General features: G+C 39.4%; 1 protein-coding gene across 2 annotated transcripts in view; it reads right to left on the bottom strand.

The window, feature by feature from the left end:
• The window catches only part of LOC125711976 (limbic system associated membrane protein), a 241,602-nt gene that overhangs the window by 73,162 nt on the left and 142,079 nt on the right, over positions 1-26,361 (bottom strand). The window contains exon 2 of one of the 2 annotated variants that reach the window (XM_048981539.1): positions 20,059-20,137. In XM_048981539.1, the coding sequence (XP_048837496.1) occupies positions 20,059-20,137 (79 nt within the window). Of the gene's footprint in view, positions 1-20,058; positions 20,510-26,361 lie in introns of those variants that run through there. The other variant, XM_048981538.1, reaches the window with a different exon arrangement.

The following is a 26,361-nucleotide window of genomic DNA, read 5'->3' as shown; positions in this document are numbered from 1 at the left end:
TCACTAAATTCAGCTATAAACCTTTGCATATCACATTTTCAGTCTTAAAACATTTTACCCAGCCTGACCAATGACATGTATCTCAGTATTTTTTATACTCACGACTGAAAGGTCACATTGTAACACAAATTGTCCAATCATTTAAATCAATAAAAAGGTGATGCATGTATTTTGTATACAATATATTATGTAACCCAAGGGCTCAAATCCCATGTATTCCAACAAGATGGAAAACTACTAACTATACAACATGCTACCATAAATTGTCTAGGAGGTTATTTTGTATGTGTATGTGTTTCTCTTCAGAACATTCGAAAATTGCTTTATTCCTTTTAATAATCCAGAACAGCTTCAGAAATGATCTGGTGAGGCAGTGTGCAAAACTGTACAAGACATACTTAAAAAGGAATAACCATTCTGGGGAAATCCCCCGGCAATTCACCAGCGCGGACAGCAAAGAGAGCTACCGGGAGCTGGAGACATACCACTGAGTATAGCGTTCATGAAAGTGTGATACAAGAAGCCGCCCTAGCTGCCAATTCACTATAACCCTGAGAGAAATAGGAAACCATTATCAATTTTCTCACCCAATCGTCATTCCTTATGAATTTTGATCATTTCCTCTATACGAATCATCATGTAACAGCTTTCACTTGTGGAGGCGAGCAGTGGATGTGGAGGTGATTGTCCCAAGAGCTCAGCAATTCACTGACTCTGTTCTACCATGATTTAGCATTATCTTCAACACTTGCGTCATGGTAAGGCTGCATTGCAATATGCAGATGTTAGTGGATAACACCGCTAAAATGAATCCAACGGATTTTAACGCATTTGTCGTCTTATATAGTCTCACACCCATAGTTTGGCATATCTATATCTCACTATACCTCAGTGCTCCACATGTCATCAGAAGGCCGGACTTTGAGTCAGAAGCCGCAGGTCCTAGCATTTACCTGTATCCTGCCATTTTTATCTCCTGCCATGTTCTGGGCTTTTCCGGAAGAAAACCTGCCAATGCGAGTGAGATTGTTGAGCACCTTGAGTCCAGGAATGACGCAAAGTTGGCATCTCATACAGACACTGCCAGATACCCAAGGATGAATCATTACGAATAAAATCAGGGTCACAGCTCTTCTCTCCAGGGGTAACGATGTGAAAAGGAGCGATAGAGAGAATTTAATAGGCTTCAACAGAATAAATCCAGTAATATGATCAATGGTAGCACTAATTCTATGGGAAGCAACGCGGATGCTTGTCTGTTCCTTTGTACGAAGCTAGAGAGATGACAATTAACTGAGTCTGCTCCACAAACAGGACCCAAGCTGATTACATGAAGGGGGACCAGAAGAACTGACTTCCACATCATGACCAGTTAACAGTGCACAGAGTAAAGAAGACCTACCCACCATAAAACATAAAACTTTGGCCATCCGGGCACATTCCAGTTGCTGTCACCTGGGTATGGTGGCACGACAGGCATCCTGGTGGCAGGACTTCCGGCCAAAGAACACTCGACTGATTATTTATCTTTCAGGTTAATGGACATGTCATGTACAAACCACTCTTTTGTTAATTCCTTTTGTTAATTTCCTCCCAGGTATTCTGAAATAAGATTTCTACTCTGCTACTATATGTCAAAATTATTTTAGGATGCCAGGCTTATTTTACTGATGCCAGTCACAGTTCTGCTGGAGTACGATAATGATTACCAAAACAAATAACATTCTCATATGAATTGTCACTCATTACATCGACCTAAAACAAGAGCTACTTTTTCAGGGTTCTAAATAGTTTTCTTCAATATTAAATGTTTTTTGCGTATAATGCAATTTAGCTCTGAATTGTACTACATGGACAAAACTGCACCGTTGTTCGCGCAATACCATCACAGGCTTGATATTTCAACTCCTGCCCCAAGCCCTTTGTGTCTGCATGTTCTTCCAGAGATTGCACAAGTTTCCTAATGCTTAAATATAACCTCCAGTGACTACTGTGGCCAAAGAAATGTGGTGAAAACAACTGTAAGCGATCCAGTCGAAAGCGATTCCCTACCTATCACATAAATTGGAAGGAATTCTCTTAGAAGAAGAGAAAGGAGGCTGTTTCCTTTTCGCATAAACAATGAGCTTGGATGTAAAAAAGGTCTCTCAACATTGCTCATCTAAGTACCAGATCCAACCCATTTTCTCTCACTCTTTCGCTTATCGCTAATTTCAGGAAGTCCTACTCTGAATATTCCCAGCATGTTTCTTGACCCACAAAGGGTGCATACTGTACACCTAGGGCCAGTGTCACTCTGCATAGACAAAGACACCTACCACTCTACTAACCGCATGCAGTCAGGTAGCCTCTCACTACTCCAACTTCCTGTTCACATAATTCATCAATGTCAGTGTATTAATCAAAAATGCACCGGCAGCTGTGCTCAAATTAAAACAATCTGCTCATTTCCAAACCAACAAGCACAGATCACCACAGTGATGCACAAGAAAATTAAAGCATGCACCAAGGCATTCCAGTACAGAGACACAGCAGCATGCAAAAATCACCAGAAGCCAACAAAGTATGTGAAAATTCCATAATGTGCCAAAGCTGAAACTCAACACAGTAGCAGCCAGGACCCCAGATAGGGCATTTGGATACAAAATTACAAATAAACTTTCAAACCATTCTAATTTGACATAAGTTAACTCCTTGATGAAGCTAGGGCTGTCTATGCCTACGATTTGCTGGTGAAATCTCCCCAAGTTAGAACAGGAATGGTTAATTTTTACTCTTTCACTTATATTGTCACAGACATTATGATAGTTTCCAAACATATATTATTGCTTATAACTCTTTATTGTTTTAAACACGTATTCCCCATTTTAACACACAGATTTCATCATAGCCCTTCTAGCTACTGTCTGACCATTGTTACATCAGGGACAAAAGGTAGCACATGCAATGAAATATTTGCTATTATTATGCTTCTTCAGTGCAAGTGCTGTTTGTGATATTTTATCATGCCACTAAAATTAGTGACTTCAAGCAATGCAAAACCCTTTGCATTGTAGATCCTGTCTTGCTAATGCTCCCACTTTCACTAAAAATAATGATTTGGCTTTAAATAATAATGTAAGTCTACTTTTCCAAAAATGGACCATTAATTCTGTATGAATGGACAGCTATTTCAGGTTGACACAGAGAGTTTTTTTTTTTTTTTTTTTTCCCTTTTTGTGTCACGACGTCATCTGCAGACCCTGGAAGCTACAGCCGTTCCAACTGAAATTCAGAACATACAGAACACTGAGATTTTGACAGGTGGCTGCTGTCCGTGGTGCTGACCGAGGCTGGCAGCCTCCTGTCAAAATTTCAATACCTTTGTTTTGGACCAACTGTCAAAAGTCAGCCCAACCCTGATCCTGTATGCCTGGCCCTAGCTAATGACCCCAGCTGGCTCGCATTTGGGAATACTCCCTCCGGAGCTAAAAGGACAGCTCCCTCAGAAGCTATTTGGCAAGCACCTGGCTACTGCCTTAGGTCCTGCTGTACTGCTGCAAGTGCTGGTATAATGGTTCAGCGAGTACCGACACTACCTCACACCTCCAGGACTGTGAGCCCGAATCCTGTTTCCACTCGGTGTGTGTGTCGAGTCTGTAATTTTTCCCCATGTTGTGCAAGTCTCCTCTCAGCACTCCTGTTTTCTGTCATTCCAAAGCTGCCTGATTGCAATTTCCAGATTTCCCATAGTCTGTGTGCATGTGACCTGAGAAAGGCTAGCATCCTGTCCAGGGTATATATACCCTTGACTTGTGCCCTATACTAGTTATTATTATTTTTTAGATGGGCATGTTACATATGCTTTTCAAATTTGAATGACTTATCCTGTTAGCTAACAGATACACATACAACAACTGTAGCAAAAATCATGACAGTTGACTTGTTGATTGAACTTTAATATACAAGGTGGCTCAAAATTACTTTTACAATTAGATAGATATAATTATACAGTGTTTGTGTAACAAGTATATGTTTATGGTCTTCTTATTTCATCTTCTACTTTTCAAATCTGTAGAACACCATTGCGGTAGAAATTCTGAAGAACTGAAATTAATATTAAAGCGACACTGGAAGTACCACACCACAGAGGGCCTCTGCAGGAAATCGAGGGAGGAATTCCAAAAGGAGATCATTATCTATATGTGTTACAAAGCAGTCATCCTGCAATCACGAAGAACTATCCTTCCAGAAAGATGGTGTGCCACCTCATTATGCACTCAATGCGCAGAACTACTGGACCACTACTAAAGCTAGCAGTGCTGGGTAGTTTCACATCCAGAGTAAAAGTCCAGACCCAGATTTTGTTTCAACCAACCAGTGACTGTGACTCTTTATACTCTGGTTGGTTGAAACAAAATCTTCGTCTGGACTTTTACTCTCTTCCAAAAATAATGACACTGTACACATACGTTTGAGCCTCTTCCATTCATACTGCTTGATAACCAAGTTTATCGTTTCTGAGATGATTATGGAATACAGTGTTAACCTCACCTAACTGTATGATATCATATTTTGCTTATTTACAAATCAAACAGGTTTGTGTGCTTTGTAGAAAAAGTACTAGATCAGTAGTAACTATATGAGAGAAAATAGTTCATTTGTAGTACAGTTATTTTTATTTAAAGATATTATACAAAGCACCTTATCCAAAGATAAAAGTAGATAATGTGATTTTTTTTTAACTAAAGCACAATCAGCTTAGCAAAATACATTAACCTACAATAACAACTTAACTATAAACAGGAGACTAAACAGAAAATTAACACATAAAGAATGGAAAATGAAAATTTAATCATCATATTGTATGGAGTCAATTCACCAGACTAAATGTTTTCGCGAAAGGAAACTCATAAACACAGGAAGGACATTATATCGAGTGCATTTACAAAATATTCAGACCACTTAAAATCTTCCCTATTATGTTATGCAACAGCCGTACTGTAATATGCATTATTTTTTTCTCATACATCTGCATATACTGCACTATAATCAAAAAGCAAACGGCAACTTTGTGCACATTTTTGTAAATCGAACACAATCCAGTCTCCTCTGACACTCCGAAGACAAAGGTGAGTTCACGTCTGTAAACTGCTCCTTGGGAGTGGCACTCTCATTTATCTTAACATAATCCAGTAAATTACCAGAATGTTTTCCCCACAGAAGTTAAATGAGGGCACAGCCTGATTTAATTCTGCCCGTGGTCAGAGGTTCTGCAAAATTTGTCAATAGCATTGCCACATTTGCTATGATAATCTGACACGGTTACGTTTCTAGTTTGCTTCAGTAGTCAGACAATAAGAGCAGCTGCTTATGTGCCCAGTGACCATAGCAAATTCAATTTAAGTGCACAGTGTGATTCTTTCCTCGGGTCCTCTTGGTTTATTTTGTTAATGTTAGTTTTTAGAGAGTTCCTCAGGTCTTATTCTGCTGTCAGGGAGTGAGGAAAATACCCACACCCCATGAAAACATTACTTTAATGCACAAGCAACTAAAATATAAAGCTTACTGCAAAGGTGAGTCATATTCGTTTGAAAGCCAACTAATAGTGTGTCTCAGCTATGAAAAGGTCTGATTATCATCACTTCAATAAACAAGTTTTCAAAGCAACATGAGGCAACTAGCGGACTTCCAAAGACACCAAATAGTTGGCGCCTGAAATTCAGGCGCATTGGTCACAAAACCTGGAAAATAATCTAACGTATAAAGAGGTTTAAAACCATAGCAGCCTATTTCAAACATGGACAAGCCCCAGGGGTCACAAAGTCAAAGCTCGCTGAATGGGACAGATGGACGCTTAAAGAGATGTTTGCTGAACACCACAAGTTTGGCCTCAAAAATAATCGCAGAACTGAATCAGCACCTCTGTAACCCAGTCTAAACAAAAATACTGTGAGCTCCATAAAGCTGTAATTTAGGGTTGAGGCGGCCACTTGTGTCCAAAGGCCAATGCGAGAAGATGCATTACCTGTATGGAGCACAAAACCTAGAGCTCTGAGCAAAGGAAAAATAATATGGGCCTGATGAGCATCGTTACACCTTTTCCCTGCATCCAGACAGGCGGGGAAAGTCAAATGTTAAAAATAGTGGGAGATACACAATGGCATGGACAGCCATCTTGTGGGAGTCATTAGGTATGATGATTGCTCCAGATCAGTGTTTCCCAATCCAGTCCTCGGGGACCCACAGACGCTCCATGTTTTTGTTCCTCCTGGGAGCTGGGAGAGAGCAAATATGAGGACTGCCTGGCATGGAGCTGGGAGGGAGCAAAAACGTGGACCGTCTGTGGATCCCAGAGGACTGGACTGGGAAACGCTGCTCCAGATGGTCACTTTGAGCCCAGTTTGTACCACCAGCTGTACCCTATGGTGCAAAAACGGCTGATAAAGCTCTCGTGCACAATGCTAAAAAAAATACAACAGCTATTTCCTGATCACCAGATCATTGTTTAAGCTGGAAAGTTCCAGACCTCAGACTGGAAAGGAGATTTTCACCTGTCTAATGTCCCAAAGAAGGGGAGGCAATTCTTTTCCTTGTTGAGTGGATTCACGGAAAAACTAAACCAGAGGTGGGAAGTTCATATTCAAAAAGTACAAATCCAGGCCAAGATTTTTTTTTTCAGCCAACCACTTGAGTTCTCTGTGGATGTGACTCTTTATACTCACCTGGTTGGTTGAAACAAAATCTTGGTCATGATTTGTACTCTCTGAACCTGAACTTTCCATCTCTAGCTGAAAGGATCAAAAGAAGCACAAGGTAATGTCTGGAAAGTGTCACCAATTAAAGTATGAAAAAAGTAGGCAAGTGGTCAAGTGGACTTTGAAGATATCCTTTCATTATCTAACTGCTTTATCCTGGTCTGGGTCACATGCACATACCATACCAGTGTTATGTCACCAGATCATACAAAGATAAGCATTTTTAAGAAACATAATTCTCTGTACTACCAGCAATATTTGATTTGATTTTCAGTACCATTTATCATGAAGCACTGTTTTCATTATTAGAAAATAGTAAATGACAATTTCTACTAGTTTCAACAATTTAACATTATTACTGTTCAAGAATTTCATTAGATATTGGAATATCATGGTGAATATAATCATGACTAAACACATCTTTTGATATATTACAATCATTCGCCAACAGATATGCAATTTGTACAAGAGAATATTTAAAGATTTTACAGGTTTTTCCTCACCAAAATGTCACATTCTTACTTTTCAGTTTTTCTGTTAAAAAGCTCCTTTGCGAAAGAAATAGTTTTTTCCTGTTGTTTCGGAGTATTTTTAATCGTTCTGCACACATCATCTCTGGGCAAGAAACGGTCCAGCACCTTTGTGTTTCCTTCAGTGTTTCTGAGAACGGGCCGTTCGGCTTCTCGCTGAAGCCTGTGTAGCATGTCCTCTTACATGATCCGTTTCATCTGTGGTCTTGCTCTCTGTTTTTCTCTTAAGTACCCTGCACGGGATTCCATTCCCTCACAGGATATTCGCGATGCATAATTCAGAGACACCAACCCACAGGTTTCTGGACCGTGGGAGGTAATCAGACTACTCAGAGAAAACCCAGACAAATACAGGGAGCTCATACTAAGGCCACACAGAGAGAAGGAGGGCAGGAACTGAAGCAGCCTTCTGAATGAATCAGGCTACATTGTTATTTACAGAGCCACTACACCAAGCATTCATTTGGTCATTTATGAAATGCAGTGAAACTACGTGTTTACTAACATGGGAGCTAGCAAATTATCTGTATTCTGTTATGCAACATGGTTAATTTTGAGTGCTCAGTACAATGCATGCAAACAGGAAGCAACAACAATGTTCTTCTTGGGACTGAAAGCTTATAATCACACAACACCGACCACTATGCTCTTTCCTGCCTCATTTGCATGCTTTGGACACAATCATACGCCAAATAAAAAAAAACATGCAAATGTAAACTCTGAAGCCCCCTTATTAGATTAGCTGCTTATCAATTTGTCACATTGCAAAAAATAATAAAGCATCAATATTCAATTATCCAAAGTATCCACATAAGACATGTGATATACTGATTAAACAGCCAACCCTAACGCCACAGTTAACAAGGTCAAATCATGGGCAGTCAATACACTCCATGAGCCGACCGCCTCTATGCAACTGTGTTCTGCATTATATTGTTTTCTTTAGGTGCACCAACAGAATTTAGAAGAATTTCTGAGTATCTGTGTAAATTTTCCTGCCATGCACAGCAACTGGTAATACTGCATACTTTAAATTGTTATTTCAGTCTAATTATATGTATAGCGAATCATTATTTATTTATTCATTTCTAATTTAGTGCATTTTTTGTGTACTTTGAATGTTCTGTGCAGATGTTTTTGAGCACAACTAATAATCGCTACATTGCTGTCCATCAATGCATCAACAACAGGACCCGCGAGGCAAGTTATGAATAGTAACAATCACTGCAGTCTGTTACTTGTATCGAAAAGCTCTTTGTTTTATTCCATTTTTCAGTTGAGCTACCTGTTTGCTGTCCCTATGGTTCTGGCACCTTCCAGCACATTCAGCCAGTATTGTAGCACGCAGCCTCTTATCTTTGGTCTCCACAGTATATCCCTACAGGCATCTGGTCCGGTTGGCATGGCAATTTGTTTATTGACTGAATTGATTGACCTGAATAACAATTACAAGAAGTGACAAGTTTTCTCTTTTTTTTATTTAATTCTTAAAATTGGCTGCGTTGGTACTGTAAGTGCATACGCATAGACTTGATAATACGCATACGCATAGACTTGATAATAGCTATTTTCTCATTCTGATTCAGAGTATTTATTTGCAAGTCTAGACACTTCATCTGAATGTCTAGCCTCTACATATGGAAAAATAGTTTTTTTGCGGCAATTTTGTAATGCAAATTTAACATATGGTCATTCCCAAGCCTATATTTGACCTTTATCTGAGTTTATATTGCAGAGCCCTGAATGTTACTGATAGCGTTGTAAGATGCTTAGGAGTCATTCGAATAAAAGTTAAAGGTTCTGGTGTACACCGTGGATGGGACATCAGTCCATAGCTAATACAGAATCATGTGCACAATTTAAAGGCATCATTCAGCTTAAGCATGCCTTTGGACTGTGGGAGAAAACCAGAGTGACCAAACGAAACAAAAGAATGTTGCCTTTTCCAATTCAATAGACTTCTGTCAAATTAATGAAAATGATGCTCATGATCGATATCAGCGATCAAGGGTCAGGCCACCAGATGTCCAACGACTCAAACTCACACTTCCAGTCCCGTGGCCCATCTATTACTACATCACATCGTCTTTCAGCAAACTGACTCTGCCATGTGTTTTACACTTAATCACCAACCCCCACCCCCCCACCCCCACCCCCCAGTGTGAGCCATTTGCAGGGTTTTTTAAAAGCATGATTGCAGGCAACATTCATTCCAGAAAACGGACCTCCAGGCAGACTGAGGCAGCACACAGATCAGTTAATCAATTATACATGGTGGTCATATATGTTCAGTCATCTCTGGACCAACATGAAGCCTCTGTCTGGCTAAAATACTACAAACCCATTACACTTCTATATTTATTGGGAATGACTACAAACCCATTACACTTCTGCATTTATTGGGAATGACTACAAACCCATTACACATCTTTATATACTATATTCATATCTGTAGTTTGTACAAAGAGGCAATAGGTTGGTAGAACATGATGTAAACATGTATCTCCATTCTGTCCTGCAGCACTTGGACTCCTGTGACACTTACATTATAGTAGATGTTTGTCTGACAGGACTCTGCTTAACAAAGAAGGAGCCATATGCTAGGACAGATCCTGACCTGTCAGACATTTTCGGAACACTAGTATCCCACAGAGCTATGTGTTTTTTCACTTCTGTCCTTTGCACAGCCATCACCAGTAGTGGGTAGCTCAGGTCCAGAAAGTAAAACTCCACACCAAGATTTTGTTTCAACCAACCAGCTGAATTTAAAAAGTCACACAGTATTCTACTGATTGGTTGAAACAAAATCTTGGTCTGAATTTTTACTTTCTTGGACCTTAACTATCCACCTCTGCCAATCACTGCACCTTCTGAGACCCATCACTGGCCCTACTCAAGTTCCAGTCATATAACCCTTGCAGAACGTGATATCATGTACAGGAGCCTAGCACTGGTGTGTTCCAGTAGCCACCTGGAGCTCAATACTATCAATACTCAAAGCTCAATACTACTATACTACACTACTACAGTATATTTTTCTTTCCTTTTAGACTTCATGCTCTTTGCTTTCTGTGAAAGCCTCTATGTTATCCTGTACTGGAAACATGTCTATTTATTATAAGCAGAAAATCTTGTGCAAAACTTTATACAGTAATCAAGTCCATCTTTATTACCACTACTATTAGATTTTAAAGGTTTAGTATTAGATTTACAGATGAGTCTGTTATGTAATAAGTTTCCTTATGTCTTTGCTGTGTTAGAAGGTGTTGTGCAGCTCCTGCTCCAAAACTGCTTATACTTGTACCTGAGTATTGATTGGATGCTCAGCCTAGCTACACTTATGTCTAGTTAACCCTTTGAGAGTATGTACTTTTGCAATTTGCTGTATGCCTCACTTGTATGTCACTTTGGACAAAAGCATCCGCTAAATATGCAAAATGTAAATGTAATGACTGGAAATGGAAATTTAAATTGGTCTTCATGATTGTCTGTATATGCGGTATCCACTCCTTTCATTTCAATATACCTGTGCTGGGTAGCAATCAGGTGTTCCTGCGTGATCTTGCTCTGAGTCAGTGGTAGCTGGTAGTGAGCATCGCTAGGTGCTCAGTTATTGTCATTTCAGCTTTCGTCAGGGTTTCCGGCATTGTCATGTGCTTTGTGATTCCAGAGCCCTCGTTCCCAGGTCTGTGGATCTGAGTTGGCCAATGTCCTTTAGTGAGTTTCAAGGTTTCGATTAGCCAGCGCCTTGTTGCTGTGTTTGTGGTTTTGATTAGCCTGAGTTCTATAGCTGGGGCCTGAAACACGAAGCCGGATTTCTTGCTTAGCCATGTAACTTGTCGGATTTAAGGTATCCCAGTTTAAGTGGACTTTACCTTCATTCACTTACATCTAGCTCAGACTCAAATCTTAAATTCAACTAGTCATCCAGCTGAGCAAGACATCCTGCTTTGTGATTCAGGCCCCTGGTGTCTCCTTATTGTTGTTACTTTTGTCTCATTTTTCTGGTTTCCATGTCCAGGTTCCTGGTATTCATGTTCTCTGCACTTGAGTGAGCCTTCTGTGCACATCATCCACGACCTGCCCATCGAGTCAGCAGCTCCAAGTTCCCCATGGGGCCACAGGCAGACATCCTGACATTCTGGATGGCCAGCCCCATTCAGGGTGTCTGTCCGGGACTCCCTCTTGGCAGTTATACAGCCCCACACCATGCAAAATTTGAAGACGGATAAATCCAAACAATCCAACTCACCAGTCTGAGATGATAATGACATAAGAACAATAGGTAATGTTTTACATTAAGTTCACCTTCATAATGCATTCATAGAACATTCATAAGCATAATGTACATATTCATAAGCATAATGTAAGTATAATTTTGTTATGCATATTAAAGCTGTTCAGGCACGTTAAGATGTTCAGTATACTTGCATGCTGCATGGTAAACTTACATGCTGCTTATGAATTTAAATTGAGTCCTCGGCATTTAGCCCATATGTGACGTCGTGACATAGGAGGGAGAAGGTAATTCAGCGCCCAGGGAGCAGTAGCTGGCTCAAGGTACCTCAGCGGTACTTTGCTGGTCGGTGATTCGAATCTGCAATCTTTCAATTACAAGCGCGCTTCCCTAACCATTAAGCTACCATTGCCCAAAATGAATGTTCTATCATAAATTAGAAATGCATCACGAAGGTGCTCTGAATGTTCTGTGAATGTGTTATGAAGAAATTATGAAGGTGCAGTTAATGTAAAGGGTTACCGAACAATTTTAGGGTGGAATGGGCAAAAAAAACAATGTAAAACTCAAGTACTATATTTCAATTTCGAATCTGAATCATTTAGATTTTTTTTTTCATTAAAAATATAGAAAGATACAACAGTGTAGTGTAACTACTCATTGCTGGCTTCCGTGTTCCCAGATTTAATTAAACTCCAATTGCTACAGCATCCATTCATGAATCTATCAACTGATGCGTCCATCCATCTATCCATTAATCCATCTTCTAGCCACTTTCACCGGTCAGGGTCGGCAGGCATGGAGTAATGCATCACCTAATGCACTCCCACTAGAACAACCATTTGGACCATCAATGAGCAAAAGGGGAACGTATCTCAGCTTTCAGGAAGAAATTCAATCTTTTTAATCGTCTGTTCTTCTCTCCAGGTACCACCTTCAGAAGGTTGCGCCTTTAGTAAAGTAGCCACAATAAACCTAGTTGACTCATTGCCTACTGTGATGTACAGAATGCAGGCTATGTAATGTCTAAAGAAAAAAAACCCAGTTCGCAAAAGCTGAGGGATAATTTTGTATTCATAACTAAGTACTTTCTATTAATTAAATGGTTAGAACAGTCAGAGACCAATTATGCACTAATCTAGTAGAAATGATTAATTTGCCAATAATATGAACATATGTATATATGCATGAAGCTGGCAGTCACCGTGGGACAGTAACTCCGTGCATTCATAAAAAGCTTATTTTAAGTAAAAGTAGACCGATATTTCTTGAAATGTCAAAGAAAATACTTAATTAGACAGAGGGAAAAAAACCTATTTTGAGCATTCTGTGTTAGAATATGAAAAAGATTTGGGCCGCCCACTTTCTGACCCAAATCCACAATGTCCTTCTCTAATTAAGTGAATAGGGATGAAATCTCCTCATAGAAGTGACTCACACATCTGTTGGTCAATGGATTGAGGTAAGTGATTAAAATAATCCTGACTAATAAAACCTTTGCTGTTAATTTCAAAATGTGTCCCCCACAGAACTGAGTAGCACAATGGCAACGACACAAAGAGTCATATTTTAAATAAAAGAACACATCATTCATAGCATATATCTTTAAGGCTTGTGTATGCGTGTGCATGTATATATGTGTGTGTGTGTGTGTGTGTGTGTGTGTGTGTGTGTGTGTGTGTGTGTATATATATATATATGGCCTACTTTCACAAGTACTGCAAGTCTGGGTGTTCCTAATGGGGTGTTGCAGAAGAGGATTTTTTTTTTCCTCTGGTATCCTGACACAAATTGATTTGAAAATCCTGATTCTGCATGACCAGACACTGAAGGGATTATGTGTCAACTGCATTAATGCATTGTGTCCCAGGTCCCACATGGAATGTTTGAAATGGGTCACTGCTCTGCTCCACCTCACTGCAGAGTATTCCCACCAAAGCCTGTGCTTTTATTAGAAGCCAAAACATACTGGAGTTTATAAACTTTCTGTTGACCTGATACATGAATATATAGCAAAGAATCGTTGTACCAATATGTATCAATAAATATTCCAAGTAGAGGTGAAGGTACCTTAGTGAGTAGCATTAATACAGATAATTAATAATACCATTGTGTTTTTGGAATTTGACATTGTTTCAGATTTGTGGAGGCTTCTTCCCACAGTTTAAAAAAAAACAATGTAGCAGTTTCTATAGCACTCTATAGTGTATGACTTTGTGTGTGAGTGTAGGTGCCTGGCAATTGGCTGACATCGCATTCTGAGTATACCCCTGGCTGGTGCCTTATGCTGCCTGTGACAGTCTCCATCACACCCAACGAGCCTAACCTGGATGAGAAGTCAGAAGAAGAATGATGGATGGATATATGCAATATTCTTTTCTGGAATATGTCTCCTACCCAGTGTAAGGACAGTGTCCTACTCACAGTAACCCCTGCTCTGTATAAGTACTTATGGGAAATCAATGAACGGATCCATAATGGGAGTCATAATTATGAGTTTTCAATCCATACATTTTAAATGTTACATTGGCAAGAAAAGGATTTTTTTGTTGTTTGTGAATGATTGTTGGTATTTGCAATCAAAGCTTCCCAAAAATAATTATAAGAAAATACAGGCATTCAACCACTGAAGCGAATTAGCCATTTAAAATGTAGAGGTTGGATATGATGGTTTTCGTCTACGTCATGTTACGAAATCAGCACCTTGTTATACAGTTATACCTGGACACGGGGGCGCCCGAAAGGGGGGGGGGTGAAAGTTAGCAGGGTTACAAGCCCCCTGAGTGACAGGGGCCCTAAAAATTTTGGAAAATGACTGATTTAATAATTAATTATAAACATTTTGCAGGCCAGTACTTTGAAACCCCTTGTAATTGGTTAATGAGCAAATGAAATCCCACATCTTCCACTATGAGAAAAGGCTATTTGTCCAGTGTAATCATCTCCTATATTTTGGAAGTTGTGCCTTTGGTTCTGGTGTTGCTAACTTTCAGTACTGATAAGCAATAAGTTTAAATGTTGGGTAGCAATACTGGCCAAGATTGACATATCGGACCGATGCCAATATCTTGACTTTTCACAAATATATTGTAAGCTGTATTTATGTGTTACTTAAACAGATCTTCTTTGTGTCACTAAAACCAGATTCAAGCAGCAGTAGTTCGTTAAACCCCCATGTTTATACTGATATTCAATTTAAGCCTCACAAATTTTCGTCATATCTCCAGTGTAGCTTGAACTGCATTATCCATCCATCCATCCATCCATCCATCCATCCATTTCCTGAAACCGCTTTTCCTATTCAGGGTCGCAGGGGGTCCGCAGCCTGTCCTGGAGGCTACAGGCACAAGCAGCGAACAACCCAGGATGGGGGGCCAGCTCATCGCAGGGCACACTCACACACCATTCAATCATACACGCAAACCTATGGATGATTTGGTCACTCTGCATGCATGCAATAAATAAACAAACAAATAAATGTTTTGTGGACTGCAGGAGGAAGCCCCACAACAACACAAGGAGAACATTCAAGCTCCACACACATGAGATCCACGCGGAGACTCAAACGGAGGTCCCACAGGTGTGAGGCAACAGTGCTAACCACTGCACTGCGATTCATTTATTTGAATAAATAATTTACTTGATAGATATCCACCCATCCTCTGCTTGTCTTATTTGGGGCGGTTTGGAACTTATTGGTACAAGGCAGAGAATAACCCAAGATGAGGCACAAACTCCTGGCAAGGCACACTCACACCGATTGGCAACTCGGCAACTCCAGTTTACTTCAGCGTGTTTTTGGAGTGTGAGGGGAAACCAGAGTACCCAGTGGAAACTCCACGACAACACAGGGAGACCATGCAAACCTCGCATACATGGAACCTGGCAGAGACTTGAACGCTGGTCCCAGAGGTACAAGGCAACAGCACTAACCACTGCACCACCGTGCTGCCCTTCATTTGATAAATAACACTGCTAATTCCATGTACAATTAAAATCAGCGAGCAAATTAAATTAGGTCCTTTGCGATTCCTCTCAATCATGTGTTGCAAGAAATTAACCATGTCACAGTCAGTATATGAGCAAAATGCTTCAAGGTAAAGACTCAAATTAAAGTCTCAATAAGATCTTTATGCTTTTACATAATTTTAGAACACGTTTTAATACAATACTGCATATATACATTTTTTACGTTTTATACAATGCAGAGTTTATATTATACTATATATTTATAGCATAGCTTATATTTTATTATTACATTTCATTTCTACTGTACACAATGTTTTTATTTGATATAATTCATATGAACTTTTTTTTTTATTTCATACAGTATTTTACCAGAGAATTTAATATTAGGTACATGGCACAGGGAAAAATTATCAGTGTCTTGCTAGAAATCAGTAACTTGTGTGCAAACCACCATGCTTGCTGCTGTCTCGAGTATTTAATGAGCTTTTGCATTACTTGAGGTGTTTTCTTTATCATTATTGCATAGGACATGTACATGGTTACAGTAGTTACAGCAACTCCTAGAAACACAAAGTGTAAACACTGTTACATTCATGCAAGAAAAATATGCAAATAGATACAAGTAACAGCAGCCTTACAATTTACATACCTTTCCACAAATAATTATGTAAAGTTCGGTAAACGGTGGGAATAGCCACCGTCAATTTTGTACTGTAAAAAATACCTCATCAACATAATAAATCTGCACTTCGTCACATACACAAATAGATTTTAATGAGGTCATTTGTAATTTTGCTTGTTGACGTTAGTGTTATTGTATTATTCATTTTCCCACAATTTTCCAGCATCATTTACCATCACTGAATAGATCCCTGAACATATGGCGAATTACTGCCATTATTAACATTAACATTTTGCAATGCAAGCTTGTCATTCATTCATTTTCTGATATTTTATTCTGAAATGACCCAACTTTATTGCCTAAACAGAAGGTGCCTCTGCAATCTGTGATCATCAGTCATACTTCTACTGCTCAATAGTGATTTTGGCTGATATTCCAAGAATGCAAACGTGAACAGCAGCAGCAATCAGAATGGCATTAAGCTGCTTTATTCCGCATTGGGATAAAACCTAAACAGGGGATACAGTGGAACTGTAATTGACTTTTTTTTTGCACTGTCATGAGTTATCAAGTTTTCACAATTTGATCACTTGATGACTCAGCAGGCTCCAAAAGTGCGATGGGCACGGAGGAGCTACACCGGCGGTAAACAGAATCTTCTTTAGTTGGGGATGGGTTTACATGTGGAAATTCTGTTATGAAGCTACTGCCTTGAGCTACTAACAGCAAAACTCCAGAAAGCTACATGAAAGAGTCTTGTGAAATAAATCGGAAAAGCACAAATCATGAAGGATACACTTATCCACTTATATCTCCTGCTATATTATTCCTCTGCAAAAGTTCAAATGCATTTTTAAAATAAAACTTATGCAACTTGTCCTCTTCCTCCTTCTGCACCTCCTCACCCTATTACTACTGCACTACTAATAATTATAAATTAATTCCGTTTAATTTAATTTAAACACTTTTCATTAGAACAAAATCAATGAAAGCTCGACATTCATTAATTTTCTGATATTTTATTTACTCTATTGCATAAACAGAAGGTGCCTTATAATCTGCCATCATCAGTCATTCTTTTACTGCTCAATAGAGATTTTGGCTAATTTTCCAACAATCCAAACGTGAACAGCAGCATTGATCACTACTACTATACAACTACTATACTAATACTAATACTACTAATGCCACTGCAACCATCCCTGTGACTGCAGCAGGCAGCACAATGGGTAGCACTGTCGCATACTTCCAGAGCTTAATCTCGCGTCGTGTTGCGCCGCTTTCCTCTGGATCCTGCGGTTCCCTCCAAATGCAAAGACATGAACTGACATTTACCGACTGGCAGTACAGTGCAGAGACTCCGAGGGTTCGGTGCTTGAATTGGGGGTGCGGGATGTAGGGCGGTGGAGGGGAAATTCTGTCGACTTGGGGAGAGCTCTGTAAATTTTGAATGATTGCCAGTTGTTGAAGAGACACACTTAGAGCCTCAGAAGGGGGCACATTAAATGGTCCGGGCAAAAGAAGCAGCTGCCCCCCCCCAACAACTGGAATATGGACTGGAGTATAGTTCATCCGACTATACTCCATGGAGTATGTGTTCTTTTACAGTATAATTATACGAAACGGAAACACAGGGACTTGTTGACACCCAAATATCACTATTTTGGAACAAAAGAATAAAAGTCCAATCCATCAATGAAACTGGAATTTATAAATTCCCTCAAAGAGAAAAGGATAGCTCTGTTACTGATACCTTAACAAGAATGTCAAAGCATCTTTCATCAGAAGAACCTTAAATTTACATCTAAACATTATCGGTGATAGTATAGTACAACTGCTGTTAGCGACTTGTCACTAATTCCAGCTCTCTACGCTGTACCCTCTATGCTTCACTACAAAGGCTCCAGATCAGTATGAAAGTCTATAGATGGACACGTTACTGAACTTTTCACCTGGTGATCGCCTATGTGCGCTACATGATGACGAATAATAACCCCTGATGTCACAGAGTGAACTATACATGTTCAAAGTATCAGTTTAATCAAGTTGCTCCATTTTGCTTATTTGATCAAAGCAACAAATGATACCTATTACGTACATACATCAATATGTGTACATCAGTTCGCGAGCTATAAATTACAGTGGCAACATTATTTCATTTGCACATTGGTGCACCCAAGCTATTCATTATGTGTCCAATCTCCCAGAATTTCTGGAAAAAACAAATGAAAATCTGTCAGTAGGATAACTTACATTAATATGGATTTAGTAAGAAGACTTCACGTGTAAGTCTAACGACCTTGCTGTGATACTTTTGAGCAGAGTAATTAAACAAAATTGTTCCAGTAAAATATAACAGGAAAATACATGTTGCTTGGAAATAAAGCACCGTTTAAGCAAAACATGCCTTTAAAAGTGCTAGTAAAACAGAATAAATAATTGTGTGTAATATAATACACTCACTTTCTGCGCTTCTTTGCCTGAAGTGTAACTAGATAACGTTGCATTTCACACAAACTATAGTACGGTTTACTAGATTATGGTTGCAACGCAGCATTATTTGCTAGGTACTGTACTCATAAAAGGTGGAATATTGATCGATAAAATTAATTACGGTTTTTCATATGAATGAATTTGTTGGCTAAATTTGCTGAAATTGGTATACTGGTAAAATGTAAATATGTGAAGTGAATATTGATTTGTGCATTGACTTGTGAATTATATAAACCCAAAAATAATTAGTCTTATTCAGACTACATTTGTCATAGTACTAATGACTTTAGATATTTCTAGTACTGTTGGTATTTTCATCAGTTTATGGTCAATCTACAGGCTATAATGGGATTCATTAAACATCATATTAAGTACATATAGTACGTTAGAAACACATCGACTTAATCATAGTAATAGTTGGTAGCTCTTAATAAGCATCTACATCCAAAAAATGATTAACTGAAACAGTAATGCAGAAGTATGCATTTGATTTATTTACAGTAAAATATTCAATCTGAGCAGTGTAAATGAATGAATGAAATGAAATTAATTTAAATTACTATATTCAGTGTTTTCAGCGGTGAGCAGCAGGATGTTTTCCATATACAAGATGAATCGCAAGCTGAACTAGTAACCTAGCTTACAAATTATAAATGAATTTGTATCCTCGATGCCAAATTTTCGTATGCTCCCGAAGTTTTTTTTTTCCACGCACAGTCCTATATAGTTACAACATTAAGCATAAACTGTAACATGCTGAAAAACCAGGATTGATAATTACCTAATTTTATTCAACGCAATTATATTACAGCTGAGCGTCAGATTAAACTGAATGCTGGAAAACATTCATCTACAGATCCCGCTGACAAATAGAAAAATTTTCGTATGTGCGCATAAACAAACAAACAAACAAACAAACAAATGCGAGTATATCTTGTGGAACCATTTTAAGATTGTTTTTTTTATAACTGGTGTATAAATGCCCTGAATCGATGCACGGAAACATATGCAGCAAATAACGATCAAATGCTTCCGATATAGGACAGGATGATAACAACTCCCACATAAACTGATGAAATAGCCTGCTGATAACCAATCATACTGCATATAAGCACGAAAAAAACCGAATGTATGTCGACCAGCATACTAAATATAGCAATTCCGATTACAAGATCAGTATTCCAAATAATGGCAAAAATACAAACAACCATATTACAGCGCCATATGGCATGATTCTTTACCAAAACTTAATAGTTTAGCTGAAATGCAAGACTAGTTGGCTTGCCGGGCGTAGATCTATTATATAATGCAAAATGTTTGCTTCGTATGCATATATGTAATATTTTCAAAATCAGATTTTTTAAAAAACACAAACTGATGTTAGATCTATGTTCTATATATGCAAGCATGCAAAAAAAATTGAAGCATCAGAACAGATCAACTAAAAAAAAAAGTTGTGTCTCGTCCTACCTGATAACCGCTGTATCACCCTGGCGAATTGTTATGTTGTCGGTTGTCCTCTGCACATCCACACTTCGGACAGGAAGCCCTGTTGGAATAAGATACAGCAGTCTGAAAAACGTCGCTTGTAACTGCCTCCGATACCATCTCCTTCCGACCATCATCGCGCCCGGCAGAGAATGGTGATTGACAAATCCGGGAAAACGTCAGAGATTTTCGAAGATGCTAAAGTTCGGTACCAAAAGTAATAGTAAATCCTGCACAATATAGCTGCTTTGAGTTTGTTACATAAAAGAATGGGCACTGGAAGAACCAAAGGAAAGAATATCTTCATTTAAAAGGACGATTCTGCAAAACGTCGTCAGAGTCTCTTCTGGTTAAACTAAAAGATGGTGTGTCTCGGAGGAGTAAAAGCACAGTTATGGCTGCGCGAGGAGGAAAACGGCGCGCTCTCGCTCTTCTTCGGTCGCGCGCTCTCTCGTTTGCACCCTTCGCTATACATCGCTCGGCTCTACCTCTCCCCCCCCCTCCACCCGCCCCCAACCCAAAATGCTGATGATACTCCCTTATTGGTTGTCAGGACAACAGCACAATCCGAGCTCCCCTTCCCATCAAATACAAATGCGTAGTACATATTTAAAGCGCAGGAAACACCTATTAAACCAGCAATGATCAGAGTGACACAATGTAATAATATACAAAATATTTGTCCGATGCAACACTGTGGCAAACCTGGCTCCCAAATATATTGTGCAAATTGTCGAACAATTATGATAAAAATCCTAAAATTACTAACAATTATAACAAGAAGAAATTGTTTAAACTTGAATTGTAATTTTATTGCTGCATAAAAGTTTCGAGTTCGTATGACGAATAGTTGCTGTCTATACACTGACATATTTTTACCTATAATAAAAGGTAATATATGTAAAGATGGGTATAATATATTTTATTCAAGATATTACTGTAGGTATCATGCATAGGTTACTAAATATGGGGAAAGCGCATGGCGTTTTCCTAACGCGTCAGTGAAACTCGTCTTATACAGGTCCTACGTAACACTTAAAAACAAGAAAAACCAGGACTTGAATCTGCTGCCCTAGAGGTATTAAGCAAACAATCATGATCCTAGTTATAAACAAATGTATTGTAAGAGCGACCGCCTTGTCCAACGTAATAAAAAAGCACTTCACCAATGTACAGTACTCTGCAGCCAGCTACCATAACAGTTCTTCATTAGCAATAATCTATCTTTCTATGTATCTATCACTAATTATCTAAGGATCATTGATTTTATGTTTAGAATACTTAAGCCACTATATTCTGCAAATAAAGGCTCATCTGATCCAAAAGCTGGTATACGTCATGATTTGATAACCAGCATTGTTAGCTACACACAGCCATTAATTTAACAGACACCTACTGCATACCCAGGGGTATGAGGGGTGGGTGCAAGTATTAGCAAACGGTTAATGACTAAACAGTTCACCAGCCAATGGAATTTAAATACTGTTTGGACATCCAGTATAGACCAATGTGACCTCTTTCTGCGTTTGTTTGAGCTGATCAGCACCATATCCAGTGTATTTGACACTGCCATTCTTGTTTGATGGAATTAGAGGAACATCATTTAAATAGATGTTACCTAATTTAGCAAAGCAACCGTCCTGATTTTGCGACACATTCCAACAAGAAGCAATACATGGTTTTTTTTTTCTATCTCTCAGTTTATATAAAATGTGAATATCGTGATGGTTAGAGAGGCTTTACATTTAATATATTTAACACCAATGCCTGTAATGTGATTCCAGGGCAGTTACAAGAATGGAATTGCAAGAATATATCTTGTATTTCTATATAACAATGTGTATGTTGTGCCTTCAGTCTTTGCTGCTGCAAATTCTCCCACTTGTCTTACCGTCTGTTTGTAAATGGGTATGAACTAGATGCTTTTCACCTAAGAGCTGCCTCTTATAAAGCTACTGAAACAATGGTGGCTCACTCATATAAATAACTTTTCCATAAAAGCTCACTGTTCTGTCCCAGCTCATTAATGGACAAGTGTAGTTATCCAGCATGAGAGTTTGGAACAAGTGGAAGGAGGGAAAAATGGATAGAGTATTTACTATAGAGAAGTGGATATATACCTTCTGGGACAATACCCAGAAGAATGATCTATGTTATGGGAATTAAATGTGCTTCTATTACAAATTGTATCAATAGTTTTGAATATTCAACAAGAAAGCTTAAATGTAACACAGTAGACAGGAATACTTCTGGCATAAATTCGAGCTGCCATTTGATTAAACATGAAAATGCAGAAGCAACTTCGTGTTTAGGTATCAATCAATGCATTGTACTTTTTTGCATTTTCATGACTAATGTGCTGAGCTTGGAAGATATAATGCATAAAACATTGGCCACTTTGCCAGATGAGAGAGAAACGGAAAGTTAAAAATGTGAAAAAGAAGAGTTGAATATCAAAACTTTGACATCTTTGTAGTTGGGTGAAGGTTATTGTAAAATTGTAGATTGCAGTGCCTGCACACATGAAATATAACACGATGATATGGAATGAAGGCCAAGCACAGGGGACGGCATGGTTGAGTCAAACAAAATTTTAAAAGCCTTCTGTGTGAAGCAGAGTCTGTAGAGAAATATTGAAGGAAACATTGAAGGTAACCTGAAGAAGTTATACCTCAGTTTATGAACATGATCAACTTCAGCCCAAAATCACAGCTTTTCCAGATCCACCCAAACTTATTTACTTAGACTGTAACAGATGATCATTCCAATCAAACGGCTTCTGTGATGTGAGCCATTTATGTATGCAGTGCTGGAAATCATAGCCCATATCGTTCTGCCTCTGGACAAGTCACGGTCTCTGCAGTCACTGGTCTAAATTGTGCCTTTTAAATGATAACTTACATGTCTGAATGTTCAATGACTTCCACTTTTTTTATTAGTAATAGTACTTGGTCAAGATATTTTAATGTCACATGGTCACACTTAAATGTGTTTTTCAAAGGATCCGTTTCATGAACTTTTTTGTTATTCGTTTGCCTTATGTCAAATGAACTTCCATATGCAATGGAACAATTTAGAGATGTCAATTTCATTAACCACACGTCTTTGTACTGCAAGAGGGAACCACTATAACTATTCATCATCTAATTTGTGGATGAGGGACACTCCTCATGGTGGCAAGAGGCCAAGAGCATTTCCATGGGCGGCCCCTGAACTGTGCTGCATTGTAAAACCGAAGTCTTATAGGGTGAAAAGCCAGTGAATCATTCAGAGGTGCGTGGTCAGTGATGAGGATGAAAATGACTTTTTCAATCGTTGGCAGGCAGGTCTGGTGTTCTTGTTTCACCATACATGGTTGCACTGGCCTTTCTGGGCAAGGGATGGGGCTGTAGAGGAGTTGGGTACAAGGTAGCAATAGCACTCCACCATTCCAGGTATGACCCAATTCTTAGTGACTGGGAAAATTCTGGACAATTTTGACCTTCCTCTCTTGGGGTCACAGCAAGCTCCAGGGTTACCATGAAAAGATGAGTCTGTATGGGATGAATTCTCTGGACTTCAAAACATCACATAAGACACCATATCATCCCAATATCAACCATCACGACTATGACTGGTCAAAGCATCCGATTGAATCATTTAATGTTGGGGTGATAGACTGAGGTGCACAAGTGGTGGACCTTGAGGAGTCCGCAGACTTCCTTCATCAGCCTAGAAGTCTGCTGAAAACACTGAACAGTTGAAAGCACACTTGGGCCACATTCTTTGAGGTGGCTCTTGAGAGTGGCACAGCCTCTGCGTCTTTAGTCCATCATGACACGTACTGTAGATATTCATTGCCTTGTGCTGAATGTGGAAGAACCTCATCAGGTCCGAAAAGCACTAAAAGGGCACCTCGGTGAAGAGAAGTGGCACCGTTGGGCTAAGTGGTGCAGGAGGGGAGCCTAGACCTGTTCTTACATGTTGCGTGTTCCTAGGTGCCGGGCCATTGAGTGGAAGTGGTCCGGTTCCATAACCATCATGCACTTTACTTTGTGGTACTACCAAGTCCTTCAGTTATCTACATCACGGGCAGCATGTGGCTCAGTGGGCTAAGCCCCTTTGCTTGTTGTCAGTAGGTTGCTGGTTTGAGCCCAGCCTTGTCACAGCGCTGGGTCCTTGAGCAAGGCCCTTAATCCCCAGTTCCCTGGGTGCTGCCACATGTGGCTGGCTTTCACAGCAAGATTGTTCTCACCAACAGAGAGTAAGCTGAGGGGAGGTATAAAGAGAATTTCCTCATGGGGATAAATAAAGTATCAATCATTATTATTTGCTTGATGATCTGGCCTCAGTGCATGATTCCTGCGTGGGTTCCTTGTCCCCCCTTCCCTTTTGTTCTATGTTGCCTGGAATAATCTCCTGCTCCATTTCCGCCACCTGACACCATAAATGGAAGACAGATGGATGCAGTATGTTTGTTTTATTTTTCTTAAAATACATTTTCATAGACTACAACATTAATTTCAACTCAGTGACTGATTTTAATTTTTGTAGAAAGTAAACTCTTGCAAGCTGTATTCAATGGCCTGTTCAGATTTACCAAAATATATATATATAAATATATTTCACTTGCAAGAGCAAGATTGTATAAGTATAATATATTGTAAGGCAGCCATCCACACTGGAATCTGTGATCATGGACTCCTTCAGGCCTGTGCTGTTTTTCACCCTGGGGGAAGCTGTCAAGTCAGCTCCGATGAGACTGGGTTCATACAATTATGCTGCCACGCCTGGTGGACCAATCTCCACCCACACTGGACAAGAGGTGGCCTACAGGCAGGCTCTCACAGATTCGCTGCTCATAAACCCATCCTGTTCTCCCCCCCTATCTGCCAGCTCCTCTGTCCCTTGTCTATACGGGTGCCTACATGTGAGAAACATTATCTAATGTGAATGCAAATTATGTACATATATTATACTTAGTCTCATTTAAAGGGGCTCTATTATGCTTTTCCGATTTTCCTCTTTCCTTTACTGTGTTATAGCTTTATGTGCATGTAAATGATCTGCAAAGTCTTAAGGGTCAAAGTACAGGTCAAAGGGAGTAACTTTCACCACAGAAACCATTCTTCTCTAATCTGCCTGAAATGTCTCCTTGGAATTCCAGCCCTTATTTCCTTGACATGGTGAAGTCACCTCATAACTCATTCCTTATTTGCCACCCATCTGCAAGGATCAGTCTGCAGACTGCAAGATAGGGGCGGAACGTGTAGGGCAAACTGACCAATCAGGCAAGCTGACCAATCAGATCACACTTTGCTATTTGGGGGTGGATTTTAAAGCTGTAACAGAGCATTTGAGACAGAGTTTGTAGCAAGATGTACAATATGAGAAAAACATTTTCAGAACACTGAAGCATGTAAATCTATTCTAGTAGACCCCAAAAATAAAATTATTTCATTGCCGTGAAAGTGAACATACCGTAATAGGGCATTACTATGACTAGTGCTATGATTTTACTCTTAAAACAGTACTTCACATCAGTATAAGGATATACAGTACAGTGCCAGTCAAAAGTTGGGACAAATCTACCCACAGAAAGGTTAATTTGTACTATTCTCTACATTCTAGAATAATTATAAAGACATCAAAACTATAAAATAACAAAAATGGAATTATACACTGACCAAAAATAATAATTTTTAAATTAGCGTTTGTTGGAGGGAGGGGGGTCAGCTCTGTTGGCTGGGACTCAGAAGGTTGCCAATTCAATTCCCATGGGTCAGCAGAGCTACCATTGGGGCCTTAAGCAATGCCCGTAACTCCAATTTTTCCAGGGACTGCCTGACTCTTCTTTCTCCTCTATACCAATTTCATGAGGTGGTCTCCTGGGATGCTTATCCAGCTGTGCTGAAGGAGCTCCAACATATATGCTGAGCACTCATTAGCAGCTTTTCCTTCACTCTCTGGTCAAACCCCTTAGGAATCATTTAGGTCAGGTGGCCCGGTCATGTGATGTGACACTGTCATTCTCCTTTGTAGGCAGCTTGGCATGTTCGAACTTTTGACTGGTTCTGTAGAAACTTAGGCAAATATTCTCTTAGCAACCTCATCCTTAAAATTCCATCTGACTGCTAGTCATGGGATCTGCCTGTCCAATGATCCATTTATATATCCTGAGGAAAATAACAATTTGGTTTTATTACCACATTCCAACGAAACATCTGTCACTTGGTTTGGTACTTAAGAAGGGGTCCGCAGAGTAGCCAAGGAGACACTCTGCAGCCACATTTCCCACATAGTGTC

The sequence above is a fragment of the Brienomyrus brachyistius genome, chromosome 17, assembly GCF_023856365.1.
Source record: "Brienomyrus brachyistius isolate T26 chromosome 17, BBRACH_0.4, whole genome shotgun sequence".
Taxonomy (NCBI): Eukaryota; Metazoa; Chordata; class Actinopteri; order Osteoglossiformes; family Mormyridae; genus Brienomyrus; species Brienomyrus brachyistius.
This window is presented reverse-complemented; position numbering and strand designations above follow the sequence as displayed.